The following is a 15,865-nucleotide window of genomic DNA, read 5'->3' on the forward strand; positions in this document are numbered from 1 at the left end:
GTACCTCATATTAGGACTGCACTGTTAACCTGTCACCGATAGCCAATAAAACTCATTAGGAACACATTATGAGACAAACAAACAAAATACAGACTATTCCTCTATTCCTGTACTTGACAAAGGAAATGGGGGGGGTCTCCCTCTTGCAGCCAATCTTGCCAGTTATGGGTGCCTGTTCCCTTAAAAGTGCAAAGCTGCGCACCAGGGCCCATAACCAACAGCCCCCGAGAGGAGTCGCCAGAGAGCCGAAAGAACAGCAGAGGCCACGGAAGACGCACCGGAGAAAACTGGAAGAAGTCGCCCACTCGCCGGATAAACGAACGATCGGAGCCGGAAGGGTACCTGGTAGGGCTCCCCCCACCCCAGACGTACTGTTGCCATAGTTAGGGTTTCTGCATAGGTCTCTGCACCATGCACCGTGTAAGCCGCTCAGAGTCCTTTGGGGGTGAGCGGGGTACAAATTGAAATTATAAATAAATAAAATAAACAAAACATGATGGGCAGGAAGCACAGTGGTTGCTTCCTATCAGTCCCTTCACCTACCTTCTTCCCTGATGGACAAAGAGATCTGTAGAGCAAGAAGACAAGTTACCCAGCAACTACCAGATCTCTCCCTGCCTTGGAGTTCTTAGTTCAGACCTCACAGCCCTACCTGCAGCAAATCTTCCCTTCACTAACCGCTTTGTGTGAAGCTGGCAAAGAATTACAACCAGAAAACTGAGAGCTGTGCTAAAGAGGGAGGTCCCTGTCTGACACTCTCTAATTTTGAAATCTTCCCCTGCAAAGCAGGCCCGTAGCTACAGTGGGGCATCTCAGGGCTAGGCCCCCCAACTTACTGGCAAAGCCCCCCAACTTCCCATCCAGCCCAGGCCCCTGAGTGGTGGTGAGTGCAGGGAAGAAGCCGGGTATTTCTGCGCAGCTGCCTGGCGCAAAGGGCCAACTATGGTGGCAGTGTGAAGCCAGACAGCACCTCTTTATTTTCCCCAGAAAGTCTATTTAACTTTAATTAAATTACCTCTAATTTGACTAGCCAGTGCCCCCTAGGATATTTAAATGCCCCATGACTAAAAAAATCCTGGCTATGGGCCTACAAAAGCTGAAAACTGAGGAGGGTTGCCAGGTCTACCTTGGATTTGGGGGCCATTCCTGGAGGGGGTGGGGAATGTCACACAACATCCCCGACGTGATGACATCACCTGGATGTGATGTAATCTCATTAGCAACACTCTGGTTTGAAGCCAGAACTCTCTGGTTTGAGGGCAAATTTACCATAGAGTTTTGCCTTCAAACCAGAGTGTCCCTTGTGACGTTGCCAATGTGATGATGTCACTTCTGGGTGATGTCATCATGTTGGGAATGTCACGTGGGGACATGGTTGTTTGGGGGTGGGATTTCCCCTGCCAGTCAGCTGGGTGGCAGTGGGTAAATGCCCCTAAAACTGGGGGGACCGCTGCCTGGACCTGGGGACTGGCAACCCTAAAAGTGAGCAAGACCTTGAAAAAAACCTTGGTCACACAACATTTCCCTATAGGTTATGGATATGGCCTTCCTCTTGCTTGCATCTTTACTCCCCATCATTCAGCAAGTTCTTCTGAGCTATTTAACCAACACTAACAACTGGTTTAAATTAACCACCGGTTTGGATCCAGCCAACTTTTCCAATCAATCTTCTCATCCAATTGCCTTCCATATCACAACCCCCATCCTACGTGGCTTTTGTACATGCAGCTCCCATGATTCTCACCTTCGGGTTGCCACTTTAATCTTGCCCCTTTAATAGAGGTTTCACCTATGAAAATGGGCAGCTGAAGGTTTTCACAGCACAGAAGTAAATAACATCACCTAGTAAATAACATCCCATTAAGCCTCTGTTAAAGGGGCAGGACATTTTTCTCCAGGTTGCTGGCAACTGAACAAGTCACCACAGCCTTTTTTGGGTATGGGTGTCTCCTTCCTTTCCCACCAGCAGAAAAGCCAGTTGGGTACAACCCAGTAATTCCCACCACCACCCTGCCCCAGCTCAGCCCCTTGTCACGAGGCTCCGTTTGCTTCCACACAAGACATTTTCCTCCAATATCCAAAGCTGCAAATATGTTACAAGAAATGAGTGGTGTTCAATGCATATTCTGACAGACTAACACCACACTGAAACAAGAGCTAAAAATAAGGACACTAAAAGAGACTATTCCATCTTGTCTTGACCTTGCATAGAAACATCTGTTATTTCTTTAATAAAATAACACCCATTTTTCAGCAGGTTTATAGACACACATCTAGACCCACAACTCTCAGTTTAACAGGGTTTCTTTTATCCTACTTCTCTGCCAAATCTGGAGCCTTTCTCTGACCTGAGCTGCTTCCATTGAAGGAAGCCTCCTTTGAACAGAAGAAGACTTTGAACTCAGTAGGGCAGCATATGAGAAAGCATTTTTTTTAATAGCGAAAACTCTTAAAACTATTTTTCTATTTAAAAATGAGTACTACTGATGATAACATAATGTTAAGAAAATTTATAACCAGAATACGGAAGAAACAATTAAGTGCCACTCAAGTTGCCAGGGCCGGGTTGGGAAATACCTGGAGATTTTTGGGATGGAGCCTGAGGACTGTGGGGTCTGGGGAGGGGAGGGACTTCAATGCCATAGAGTCCACCTTCCAAAGCAGCCATTTTCTCCAGGAGAATTGATCTCTGTCAGATGGAGATCTATTGTAATCCCAGGAGATCTCCTGCCACTGTCTAGAGGTTGGCAATACTAAGTACCACACACAGATCTTGTTTCTTAGGATACATTCACAAATTGCTAGCTTGTTTTACTACATTTTAATGGTACAGAAAGCATACACATTTGTTTGCAAGGAATCTGCCCTACTATATAAGGAAGGACACTTCTGATCCTACTCATACGTGAACACGTTCACTCATAGGGTACATTTTTGTATCAATATATCATCAAGGGGAAACACCTGCTTTCCCCACTAAATCACAGGCAATGTGTCTTACAGAGTATGGGCATATATTTTAGTAAATTGAAATACATGTTCAGATTTATACTCTTTTGCTAATAAAGCCGGGGGGGGGGGGGAATAAGACACAGGTGGTTACGGGAGAAGGGCATAATCTGTACTTCCTCGGCTTTGTTATGAAGAGGGTGGGAGGATGTGGCAGATTTCTACATCTGCCTGTCTTCGGTTTAATGTCTGTATTTTATTTTATTAATGCTTCCAAAAATATACGATCGCCTGAACTTTTCCAAAAAAAGGTAAGGGAGAAAAAGAAACAATGTAGCATATTAGACCCCGTTAAGAGGCAGTGAAACAAAAGCCAACACAGAGCCAGTAAATACGCACTGGTAATATTTGGGTTTAAAATTATGATTAGTCAGATACCAAACACATAAAGCAGTTAGAAGACATAACAATCATTAGCAAAGAATTATATAAGGTAATCAGTCTAAGGAAACTCTAGTGGTTCAAATAGAATCAAGTCCATTCTGACATGAAAAAAGTATAAATAACCTCTATTGTGTGGTCAAGCTGCTTCTGACCTATGGCAACCCTATGAATTAATGACCTCCGAAACGTCCTGTCATTAACAGCCTTGCTCAAATCTTGCAGGCAAAGGGGCCATGCTTCCTTCCCCTACTAGAACATTATTAAACATGCAATAATAAACTAGCAGCAAAAACCATTATTAGAAAGAAACATTCTGAAGTTCTAAAAATCTTTATATGATGGCACATAACAGGACCATAAAGGTTCCAGAAAGATTAAGAATCACTTCCAATTTTTTTCAACTGCATTACATTTTATGCCCTCTAAGACGTATCCCAGCTGCTTGTTTTACTGTGAGGCAGATGTTCCCGCCAAAACTCTAAATAACTGTTCCCCATTCTGTCTAAGCAGCCTCTTGGTAAAAAGGTAAAGGTAAAGGTTCCCTTGCTCGAAAGCCAGTCGAGTCCGACTCTAGGGTTGCGGTGCTCATCTCCGTTTCCAAGCAGAAGAGCCGGAGCTGTCCGAAAATGTTTCCGTGGTCATGTGGCCGGCATGACTAAACACCAAGGCGCATAGAACGCTGTTACCTTCCCACCGAAGTGGTACCTATTTATCTACTGTACTTGCAATTTCTTGCTTTCGAACTGCTAGCTTGGCAGGAGCTGGAACTAAAGACCCCTTGGTAGCAAATGTTAATAAATAGTTTATGACTATCTATGTGTCGCATCCTGTTATAGAGAATATATTTGGCTTTTGCGGAGGCCAGAGATTTATTGTTGATAAGCAGGAGCCCACTTGTTATTTCCTTTGTAAATGGCACTTGACACAAAGTTCAAATAGGAATGATGACTTTATTAAACAGGCACGGTTGGGTTAGTTGTAGGCAGGGGATGAGAAAACTGAGGTAAATTTTGTTGTATTTACAAATTATGATATTTTGAATAAGGCAACAAAGAATTGTTGTAGCTTAGTTTCTTAGAGACCCATTTCTTAACAGAGGTTTGTTTGTTTTGGAGATTTCTTAACTGTAACAATGTGTCTCAATGAAAATTCATATCGCTATCTTAGTTTCCTGGGCATTAGTACTTTCTTCCAGGACTTATTCTCCCTCCCTGTGAGATTGCAGCTTTCCCTTTGACTCTAGAGGAGTCTACGACCATTTCCTTCTTCACCCAGTCGAGGGATCCCTTCAGAACTGAACCCACTGAATCCCTGAGAAGGAAATATTCTCCTTTTCCAAGAGGCAATATTCCTTTTCTGTTTGGCTAGACTGGCAGCTTCAACCTACTGAACAAATCCCTCCTGCCAAAACTGACCCTCAGTTCTTGACCCAGTGAAATAAATGGTTTTCAGCTTGGCTGACGCTCAGACTTTTCCTCTTTTCCTCAGATTTGATGGCACACAGTAAGGGCAAGGAGCCCTTCACTTCACAAGTTAACTTGTCTGTTTCCCTCTGACAGACACACTAACCCCACCTTTCTGGCTTCCAGAGAGGAAACAAGGTGAAAAAGACCCTTTTCCTCAGCACTCAGTTGTTCTTAAAGCTCTCCTCAGCTGGTGCTGACCAATTGGGGGGGGGGGGGGGGTGCACGCAGGCAGCAGCCTGTCAGTCAACCCGTACTTCACAGTGAGGCATTAACCCTTTAATCTCCCAGCTCTCAGAATTTGATGCAGTAAGCATCCTGCTTTTGGAGGTCAGTACATCACAGTACATTAAGCCATCTGAGCCAATTCAGCTTAGGTAAACTGCATGGCTTTTCGTTACACCACCACCTATGAAATGCATAATGACCAATATATGCTTCTCCAGTGACAGTCTTGTTGTACTTCAGTGTATCATAACACATCTATCACAAGATCAAAGCTTAGGATCAGTCTTGTGCCAATGTATAGAAAATTCAGAGCTGATGAATGTATTCAACACGTCAAACGGCTTGATTCATATTTAGTGCTCCAGGGCTCATGTGCATGTCCCCCCCCCCCAACTTCTGTACTTCTGTACTTCCTGATTTGCAGCAAACCATGGTTTCACCGGTTAACCTAAGCGAGAGATGCAGGGCAGACAATTTTCTGCACAACATTTCCTAGTGCTTTATTTTTCTGCAGAGATTTTTCCATTTCTAAAGACTCATTGTTTCATACACTTAATAAAAATGAATAGATGTCATCACCAAAACAATATTTGGCAAGTCTGGCTGTTTTCAAAGTTATAACTCATGATTTTCAGATGATTATCTCCAAGAATTGTGTGATAAAATTAATGTATGTTTTATTGATTCGGAAAAGGAAGGGGGAACAAAACCACAAAAATATTTAATAGTCTCCCACCCCAAATCCAGTTACAAATTCACCTGACTGAGTATGCAGGTCAAATCAAAGCCAATTTTTTTTTTCACACAGGAAGACTTTTATGCATTCCTCTAAAATTTTGCAAACAACAAGCTACTATGGAGCTAACAAGTACTGCAAATAATGAGGTGCTCCAGCGATCTGTGGATGAGGGTTAAATTGCATTCAAATACATGATTGGGCAACCACATCAATGATGCATGATGATGCACATGATGCAGTGCTTTGAGTGTGTTACAATTAGTGTGTCAATGTTTACTGAATTAAAAAAATGGTTACTAAACACCAGTCAAAATAATCAGATAATGTTTCAGAAAGTTTTCTGATTCTACTTTTTCCAGAAAGCCCACATCTCTGGTGCAAACTGGCCATCTATAAAGTTCTCCTCCAAACGAATATTGCAAACTACAATCAAATTATGGTTTGAAATTTGGAGAAGAGCCAAAAATATAACTTGCCAAATGCTGATTCAGATGAAGAGGTTGCCAACAACCAGGAAGTACAGGGAGATAAAGAGGGGAGGGTGAAGCATGTGAGCTGGAAGCTCACCGACTAGAGTTGTCATTTGCCTGATTTTGCGGGCTCCTGCCTGCCACTGGACAGCTGGCCGGTGGGAGGGAACCCCCTCCCAAAACACCTGGAAGTGATGTTGGCATACCAGCAATGTTGGGGGGGGGGTGACATTCTGAATTTTGGACAAAATTCTATGGTATGATGCTGATTTTACCATAGTTTTGCCTAAAATCGTGAGTGTCGCCCCCGACATCAGTGACGTGCTGATGTAACTTACGGGTGACATAGGCATGTCGCGTGTGATGTCACTGTTTTGGGGGGGAATGGGGGGCAATATCACTTCCTACTCCCGGAATGTCTCCCCATCCACCCCACCGGTGGGCGAAAGGGACCTGGAACCCTATCACCAACACTTTTGCATACACTGAATAATGCACTTTCAGTCCACTTTCAATGCACTTCAGCAATAATTTGCAAGTGGATCTTGACATTTCATGCAGTAAAATGATTGCAAAGTAGATTGAAAGTGCATTATGGTTACCCCATTGGAATTTCAGGCCACCAGGTGTCACTTGCATTCCAAAGTAAAGAAAGAAGACAAGTTTAAGGACAACAATCAAGTCCAGTGGCACCTTTAAGACCAACAAAGTTTTATTCAAGGAATAAGCTTTCGTGCGCACACACACTTATTCAGATACAATGAGATGGAAATTACCAGCCCATACGTATAGGCAGAGGGTGAGCAGGGCTCACAGTTCCGCAGGGCCTGCAAAACGGAGCTCTTCCGCCAGGCATTCAATTAGGGGCCGCCGCTGCTGTAGAGCCCTGGCCCATGGTTTTAACATTGAGCCGATGACATAAGAAATTACGAGCAGAAGAACATCTGAGAACATCTGGGAAGCGGAAATCCTTCTTGAAAATGTGCCATCGAAGTTAATTTTAACTGCCGCCAGCACTTTGTATTTGTATCTGTTTTATCTGTTTTTTTAATAATTGTATGATTTTAAGTTGTATTTATGTCTGTATGGAAGCCGCCCTGAGCCTGCTCTGCATGGAGGGCGGGGTATAAATTTGGTAAATAAATAAATAAATAATAAATTATTCAGCATATGTGAAAGTGCCTTTTTAGACTGTACCACTAATAAAACAGAGATGGGGGAAATCACACATTTAAATGTCTCACCCCATACATAAAACTTTTCCTGCATGAAGAAAACAAGCTTGACCAGATGAAAGCTGGGACAGAGACTTTCTCCATGATAACATTTTCCAAGGGATGGAAACTTTTAATGCAAAGAATCCTTCAAACCTGCAATCTGCATTCTGAAGTAGCGCAATCCCAAGAGGCCTGATCAACAGGAGGACTTTTTTTTCTGAACACATAGATCACCCCTTCAAAATGCGGCTGGGAGATCAGTACTCAAGATCCCCTGTGTCCGTGAACTTTGCTGTATAAAGGATAAATCAACAGGAGTTTATATTCTAATACTTTGCACAAGACCTCTCCTGCAGTAAGTGGAGTTATGTATGGATGTACATGATATGAGATAAGTGCCCACAGTGACCAGTTAGACATCTGGATCTCCAACAGGTAACATATGTGCAATTAACATGCCAGAGCAAGAACTTCACTCAAGACAGATGTAAGGACATGTGGAACATTTTGTTTCCAGAGGTCACAAGAATGCTTTTGCAGTATTTTCTTGTCAAGGAAGCAGGACCAGGAAATATAGCAAGGATAATATTTCTGGGACAATAAAGTACAAATGAGATGCTATCAGTTCGCAAGACCTAACAAGATAACAACAGCAGCAACATCTTTTATTAGCGACCTCATAAGTTCTGCCATGTATTTCTAAGCCAATCAGCCTAACAGTTGCAGCCAACTTTTTGGATCTGTAGTTATTTCAGTCAGATCACCAGGGCAATACTGACAGCAACCATCTAAATTATTCCTCTGACATAATGTATCAAAAGATAGCAGAACAAACGTTTATCCCTATGGTGACTCAAAGGGTTCCTGACTAGGGGTTGTAGGCCATCTACAGACGACAAAAACAAAAAGGACTCAAGAGCCCAAAAAAAGAGGACAAAATTAGCATATGTGAATTTACATAGCTAAAACTGTGTATACATAGCTGCTATAATTTAAATAGAAGTACAGCTCTTTATAAGAACACAAGAAGAGCCCTGCTGGATCCATCTAGTCCAGCATCCGGTCTCATACGGTGGCCAACAGTTCCTCTTAGGCTTCCAAAGTCCCCCCAGGGGGCGGGGAAACCCCCGCCCCAGAGGCCCGTTCCCCGCCACCGGATCGGGCCCTGGGGGGAACTCCTCCCCAACGTGTGTGTCACCTGGAAGTGACGCGACCACACCAGACACGCTGGGGACAGGGTCACGGCCATCCGAGGGAAAACTCTATAGTTTGCCCTCGTATGGCCGTGGCCCCGCCCCCAGCGTGCCTGGCGTCGTCACGTCACTTCCGGGTGATGTGCATGCGGCGCACGCGCACCAGACACCGGCCGGGAGCCCCCCGCTCCCAGCGAAGATCGACTTGGCAACCCTAGTTCCTCTGGATGGCCAACAACAGGGCACAGAGGCCAAGGCCTTCCCCTGATGTTGCCCCGTGGCTCTGGGATTCAGAGGCTTAGTGCCTCTGGACATGGAGGTTCCCCTCAATCACCAGTGCTAGTAGCCATGAATCTATCTAATCCGCTTTTAAAAGTTGTTTATTCCTGTGGCCATCACTACATCCTCTGGCAGCAAATTCCACATTTTCATCACTATCTGTGTAAAGTAGTATTTCTTTTTGTTCATCCTGAATCTACTGCCTATCTGCTTCACTGGATGCCCTTGAGTTCTATTTATTTATTTATTTATTGGATTTTTACCCCACCCTCCCAGCCAAGGCTGGCTCAGGGCGGCTTACATTAGATCAGTACATAATTTACAATAAAACATGAATCAAATTAGACTAAAACAATTCTAAAATCATTAAACTATCCAACTCAATAAAGTGCTAGTGGCATTAATTCCTAATGGCTGTGATTACTCAGTGCACTCTTCTCATAGTTGGTTCCTCGGTCTTCTTTTAATTGTCCTTCCAGCGGCTGACTCGAGCTGTTATTAAGTGTTCCGGGGAAACAAAGTGCTCTCTCACCTTCAGCTATCAGTTGTTAGTTGTTAACGGTGGTGGTTAATGGTGGTGGTGGCTCCGAAAGCCTGGCGGAAGAGCTCCGTTTTACAGGCCCTGCGGAACTGCATGAGGTCCCGCAGGGCCCTGATCTCCTCTGGGAGCTCATTCCACCAGAGTGGAGCCACCACCGAGAAAGCCCTGGGAGAGGGAGAAAATTTTCTCTGTCCTCTCTCTCCACAACATGCATAATTTTATAAACCTCTATCATGCCCCGCCTTAGCCGTCTCTTTTCTAAACTGAAAAGTTTATAATGCTAGAGTTCATGAAGCAAAGCTGAGGCTGTCACTAAAATGTTTATGAAAAAAAATCCAAGAAAAAACATACACATTTCACATATGAATCTCATGAGACCGAAGCCAAACCCAAACATTTTGAGGAAGAGAGGGCAGGAAGGACTGTCATCTGAGAAAAAGGATATCTGGTCACCCTATTCCTGACCCTCAGGAGCTTTTATAGGTCATAATACAAAGAACTGAGGGCACTGAAATTACTGGGTTTACGTATGCTTTGCTCTCTGCTGGTTTGTGCCCGCTAAATGTATATTCTGTCTCCATTTCCCCGGGACCAAAAGGTCATTCCAAAATCATGCAGCACTGAATAGGAATAAACCTTACCAGGTTTTTCTACTTTGATCACTTCAGCTCCAAGGTCGCCCAGATTCATGGTAGCAAAAGGCCCTGCAAGCACTCTGCCAACGGTAAAAGAACAATCACTTTCATGTAATCACCACATCAGGAAACTTTAAAAGCTGCTGATCGCTCAAGTCAGAAGTCACATGTACCTTGTTAGATCGAGAATCCTCACACCATCAAGGGGCTTCACAGTATTAGCACCTGGGTACCAAACAGAGAAAGGTTATCGATCCATTCTAAGGTGGATGTTTCAGCGTGGAAGTCTTCCCAATTTCCTTAACAGAGGCAGAATAAAAGGGACAAAAGCAAAGTACACTAGTATCAGAAGGTATGTCAGAAACAGGGGTGTGTTGTCAACTGCAGATTGAGAACCCACAATACAAACAAATCAGCAGATGTTGTTTTTATTTGTTAAAACATTGGTATCCTGCCTTTCCTCACGGCTCAAGGTGCTTCCCCCCCCCCCATTACATATAGCATGGCCAAGAGACCTTTTTTGGCTCCCTGTCTTCAACTGGTGGCTATTCTCAATCCGAATAAAGAGGATAACCCAGAAATGGTTTGATGAAGATATAGTTGAAACAGAGTTTGGCTGGCAATCTGTAATTTGTCACGTGTGTTACGTATGCGGTAGTTTTTTACTCCGCATCTTCGGCGGGAAGCCACTGGTTAGCCACGGGTGAACTACGCTTCCCAGATATTGCGGTGTGATCGCGCACTGAAAATCCGCCTATCATCCGTGTCTTTAGCACGGCAACTTCTCCGTGTGAACGGGACCACTGTGTTTATTTTTCTGGGTATTCACACACTTGTCATTAGTGCATTTAATACTGTTTAAAACTATATGTCTACCACATTTGCTCATGCTGTGAGTTCAGGTGGTTTTCCAATTTGCAGTTTATGACACACCCCTATTTTTGAAATGCTTTCTTGTACTAGTATACTTCATTTTGTCATTTCTTGGGTGATGTTTCCTCAAACGGTATAAGGGCAGACAGATCTATGAAAGCCATATCAAGGATCACCATAGAGAGGCCAACATAGTCCAATTGTTTCCTAAACTAGTATTTTTTAATCTCTCCTGTAAAGGGAGAATTTTTTTAAAAAAATGTCATTTTTATACACACTCATGTAACTCATCCACCTGACAGACTCTGCTCTGTATACTCATTTCATTTATTCATTCACTTGATTTATACCCAGTCTTTCTCCCCAATTGTGACCCAAAACAGCCCGTGTCATTCTCCTCTCCTCCATCTTATTGTTACAACAACCCCATGAGATAGGTTAGGTTGAGAGCATGTGCCTGGCCAAAGGTCATCCAGTAAGCTCCCATGGCATGAGTGGAGATTCAAACCAGATCCTAGTGCAAAGTTTGAGACCAGTGGCAAGGAGAAGGAGGAGGAGGAGGAGATTGGATTTATACCCCGCCCTTCACTACCCAAAGGAGTCTCAGAGTGGCTTACAAACTCCTTTCCCTTCCCCTCCCCACAACAGACACCCTGTGAGGTAGGTGGGGCTGAGGGAGCTCTGACACAAACTGCTCTTTTTCAAGAACAGCTGTGCCAGAACTATGGCTTGCCCAAGGTCATCCAGCAAGTGCAAGTGGAGGAGTGGGGAATCAAACCCGGTTCTCCCAGATCAGAGTCCGCGCACTTAACCACTACACCAAACTGGCTTTAACACCAAAAAAGTTTAATTCTAGGTTTAAGCTTTCATGGGCATGCACACTTCTTCAAATCTGAAGAAGTATGCATGCACACAAAAGCTTGCACCCCCGAATTAAATCTTCTTGGTCTTAAAGGTGCCACTGGACTCGAACTTTGTTCTCTTGCTTCAGACCAACATGGCTACCCACCTGAATCAGATCCTAGTGCAATGCCCTTAACTACTACACAACATACTGGCTCTCATAAACAATAGGAAAATTGTTCTCCTGTCAATACTAATACAGCTACTAGTTGGCTGCTTCACAAAAGAATGGGAAAATGATAAGCCTTGGAAAATTTTAACCGGAAAGTCAGCGCAACACTAAAGAATGAAAACCTAAAAACACAGACATGATCAAAGATAGCAGCAGCTTAAAACCCCCCCACAAAAGAGAGGCAGAAAATAATTATGCTAACATTTTAAAATTGTTATATACAACAATACTTTCAATTCACAAAACAGCATTTTCTCCCCACCAGTAAGTATTTATATAGAAGGTCATACTGTGTTCTTGTAGATGATTCAGTCCAGAACTTAAAAGGTTCTGGAATCAGACCAGTGGTCCATTTAGCTCAGCATCATGTTTCCCACAGAGGCAAACTACACAAATCAAACTCCTCAGACACTGTCCCCAGGAATCACTATTTAGAGGTATACTACCTTTAAACATGGAGGTTCCACATAGCTGTTACCTTCCCTACCCTGTGAATATAGCTAACCCCTTTCTTAAACTTTCTATATAGGGGTCATCACTACATCCAGTGGCACTGAGTTCCTCAAGTTAATTACACATCAGGTGAAGAAGTGCTTTTTTTTGTCTGAACAATTACCACCATCATGAATGTATTAAAGAATTCCCGTTTCATCTTACATTGAAAGAGAGCTAATTTGCTAAAGGAGGACTGAGACCCACAGTAAAATCTCCTTAGGTTTGTGTATGAAGGGGGGAGGGGGGATCACAAAAATATTTTGGAAGAATTTACTCTCCCTGTGTAATTTATGACTTTAGCTTTATATTCCAGTGACAAGTACTGTTTACATGTAATTTACAAGCTCATTCCTAAGTGTTTATTTGGAAGTGATGATCAGGGAGCAATCCTAAGCAGGTCTACTCAGAAGCAAACCACATTGCATTCAATAAGACTCTTGGGTAAGAGTATATAGGATTGCAGCCTATGCACAACATAAAGGAGAGGATTTGATTTTCTATTTGTGGTCTTTTCCCGGCAAATAATAAACAAGGCCACAATCCTATGCACATTTATTTACTGAGAAGCAAACACCCTGTCACGTAGACATGGAGAAGACAGTACAGGAACTCTGTTCCAACTGCTCTGCGATCCTAAAGAGAGTTGCCCCCTTCTCAGCCTCACTGGAGTCAACGTGATCAGAAGGTTCTCACTCTGTTTGGGACCGGACTGCAAGTGTAGCTAAATAAACTTCTGGAGTGAAGAGGCTCGACGCTTCCTCACCGACTCGTCTTCACACCAGGAACGTGCGGATGTGTTTGGGAGCCCTCCCTACAAGCATCCGAGGGCCTTGGTGAATGTAAGAATGTTAAAAGCGGCTACCTGCGTGGGGGCAGCTTTCCTGCTGCACTCCCCTGGAGCTGCCAAGGAAGGAGGGCAGTCCCGGGGACTGGGGGCAGCAAAGGGGAAGGCGCGTGGAGCGGAGGCTGCTGAGTGAAGCCGGACACAGACTCTTTCCGAGACGAGACCCGTCGCACCACCTCCTTCCCAGCACAGCCGCCAGCATTTTCTGTAGCTGAGAGGAGCCCACCGCCACAGCGGAGGCCAGCCAAAGGGGAATGCTCGGCAGCAACTGGTAGGATCAGCGCCCAGCACAACTTTTGGACTCTTGGGCGAAGCGCCCGGAGACATACACTGCGCAAGTGCGCTGGCTCGGCTCATTTACCTCTCAACTCGGCGGCGGAGAACTTTTGCTTAAAGTGCGCAAGCGCAACTCTCGAGGCTTTTGCCTCGGAGGGTGGTGTCAAGCAGTGTTCCTTCTAAGCTGAGTTAGTGTGAGCTAGCTCACAGTTTTTTAGCCTCCGGCTCACAGAATTTTGTCTTCGCTCAGGAAGGGTGGCTCCAGAGCAAACTAATTTATGCAGCAGCCAAATCGCTCACTCACAACTTTAATGCCAGTAGCTCACAAAGTAGAATTTTTGCTCACAAAACTCCACAGCTTAGAGGGAGCATTGGTGTCAAGACGTCGGTCCGGCTTCTGTTCTTTCCCCCCTTTTCCGTTGTATCATATGGTTGTCGGGAGGAGTGTGTGCTCTGGCTAGTGACCGGTAATGGGCCTTGAGCCCATAGGAAGGGCCAAGAAAGAGGTACATCCTCTATGCTTACAGTGCAATCCTGTTCACTTCCTGCGTTGGAGTATCTCTGCATAGGATTCTGTTAATAGAAACTCAAAATTGGGAAATTCCTGGAGATTTTGGGGGTGGAGTCTGGGGAGGAGAGGGATGTCAGTGGGGTATAGTGCCAGAGTCCATCTTCCAAAGTTCCTGTTTGCTCCAGGAGAACTGAGTTCTGTAGTCTGGAGATATTGTAATTCCAGGAGAACTCCAGGCCCCACCTGGCGGTTGGCAACCCTAATAGAAACGTCCCTCTTTGTTTACCTGCAGCACAAAATGTGATACCTGATTTCTGTTTTACAGTGAAGTTTGTTTGTTTTTTGGGTCTTTGTATCCCTATTCCTGCTTTTTAAAGTATTGCTGTTATCTGAAACTACAGTTTCTTCTTATTTTTACTGACTGGTGCTTATTTTTGTTAAGGTGCTCACCATTTGTAGGGAAAAAAAAAGGAAAGATCCCATGTCTTTAACCAGCTGCATAGCAAACTGAAACCGAAAGGTTTGCCACCACTTGGATTCCTATACCAGGAAAAGCTTCACTTGTAATGGTTTTCAAGTTTACACGGGGGTGGGGGGGCTATCTTCACTTGTCACCACACAGAGCAAGAGTGATCTGCAAATGGCAGGCAAGAGTACTTAAAAGAAATGGAAATAAAATGCCACAATACAACTTAATTTTTGCCTCCATAGCCCAGTCTTATGTATTCCACATGTCTTTGGAAATGAATCCTATCGATCTCAATAGCATTTACTCCTGTTTGTAGTGTGTATGGAGTATTTATTTACTTAGCTCAATTATAATCCCCCTGGCCTGTTCTCACAAAGACTCAAGTCTCACGGACCAGAAAGAGGCAGCAAAGAAGAAGGAGCTGGTGTCTGAGACAAAACCTTATTGAAAAGAGTAGTACTTTAGAGTACAGATTAGTTGCTGATATTGAATAGTTAAGGAATTGAGTATTGGACAGCAGGGCCCCAGTCCTACACAATGGAACTTATTCTCCACCTTAACTGCAAAGGGGGAAACCTGCAAGTGTGTTGGGATAAAATCTGAGTACCAAATATGCTCGATTTATTTATTGACTTAACAGCTATAGACAATTTATGTGTGAGTTGCAGATGGAGACCTACAAAACAGTATGCTGATTCAGAAGTAAAGCTGTTGTTTTATTCTATTGTTGTTGCTGATATTGTGCTTTTAAAGATTTTATGGTTGGTTATGTAAGCCACCGTATAGATACTTGTAGAAACAGTTTTGAAAAACCTGCACTCCGCGTGAGTATTGAATGAACACATTTAGAGGTCCAGCTATTCCCTGAATCCCATAACAATTCCAAAAAAGATCGAATACTTTCCCTTTTCAATCTGGACCAACCCAAATAGCCCAACTTTCAAACTGTTTATCAGACTCAGTATTTAAAAAGGCTTATCCTTCCCCGATTGCCGTGTAAGGACTCCACCTTCCGCTGAGCTGTCTCTTTTTTGCATTTCCGCCCGACTTCCTGGAACGTCTTTGCTTCAGCACGTTCCGCACGCCTCTGTGACGTCACGCCGGCCGCTGGGTCGGAGCGGCTTTCCCGTGCGTGCCGCGACCCACAATCCTTTGCGCCCCTCC

General features: G+C 44.1%; 1 protein-coding gene across 1 annotated transcript in view; it reads right to left on the minus strand.

Annotated features, from left to right (window-relative positions):
- Positions 1–13,723, minus strand: part of SUGCT (succinyl-CoA:glutarate-CoA transferase) — a 59,292-nt gene extending 45,569 nt beyond the window's left edge. Inside the window, exons 1-3 of the mRNA XM_015429189.1 lie at positions 13,464–13,723; positions 10,332–10,383; positions 10,165–10,238 (exon numbers count right to left, since the gene is read on the minus strand). Coding sequence (XP_015284675.1) covers positions 10,165–10,238; positions 10,332–10,383; positions 13,464–13,647 — 310 coding nt within the window. The 5' untranslated portion in view covers positions 13,648–13,723. The remainder of the gene's footprint in view (positions 1–10,164; positions 10,239–10,331; positions 10,384–13,463) is intronic.
- Positions 13,724–15,865: the final 2,142 nt, after the last annotated feature.

The sequence above is a fragment of the Gekko japonicus genome, unplaced genomic scaffold (genome assembly GCF_001447785.1).
Source record: "Gekko japonicus isolate JY-2015 unplaced genomic scaffold, Gekko_japonicus_V1.1 scaffold2917, whole genome shotgun sequence".
NCBI lineage: Eukaryota > Metazoa > Chordata > Lepidosauria > Squamata > Gekkonidae > Gekko > Gekko japonicus.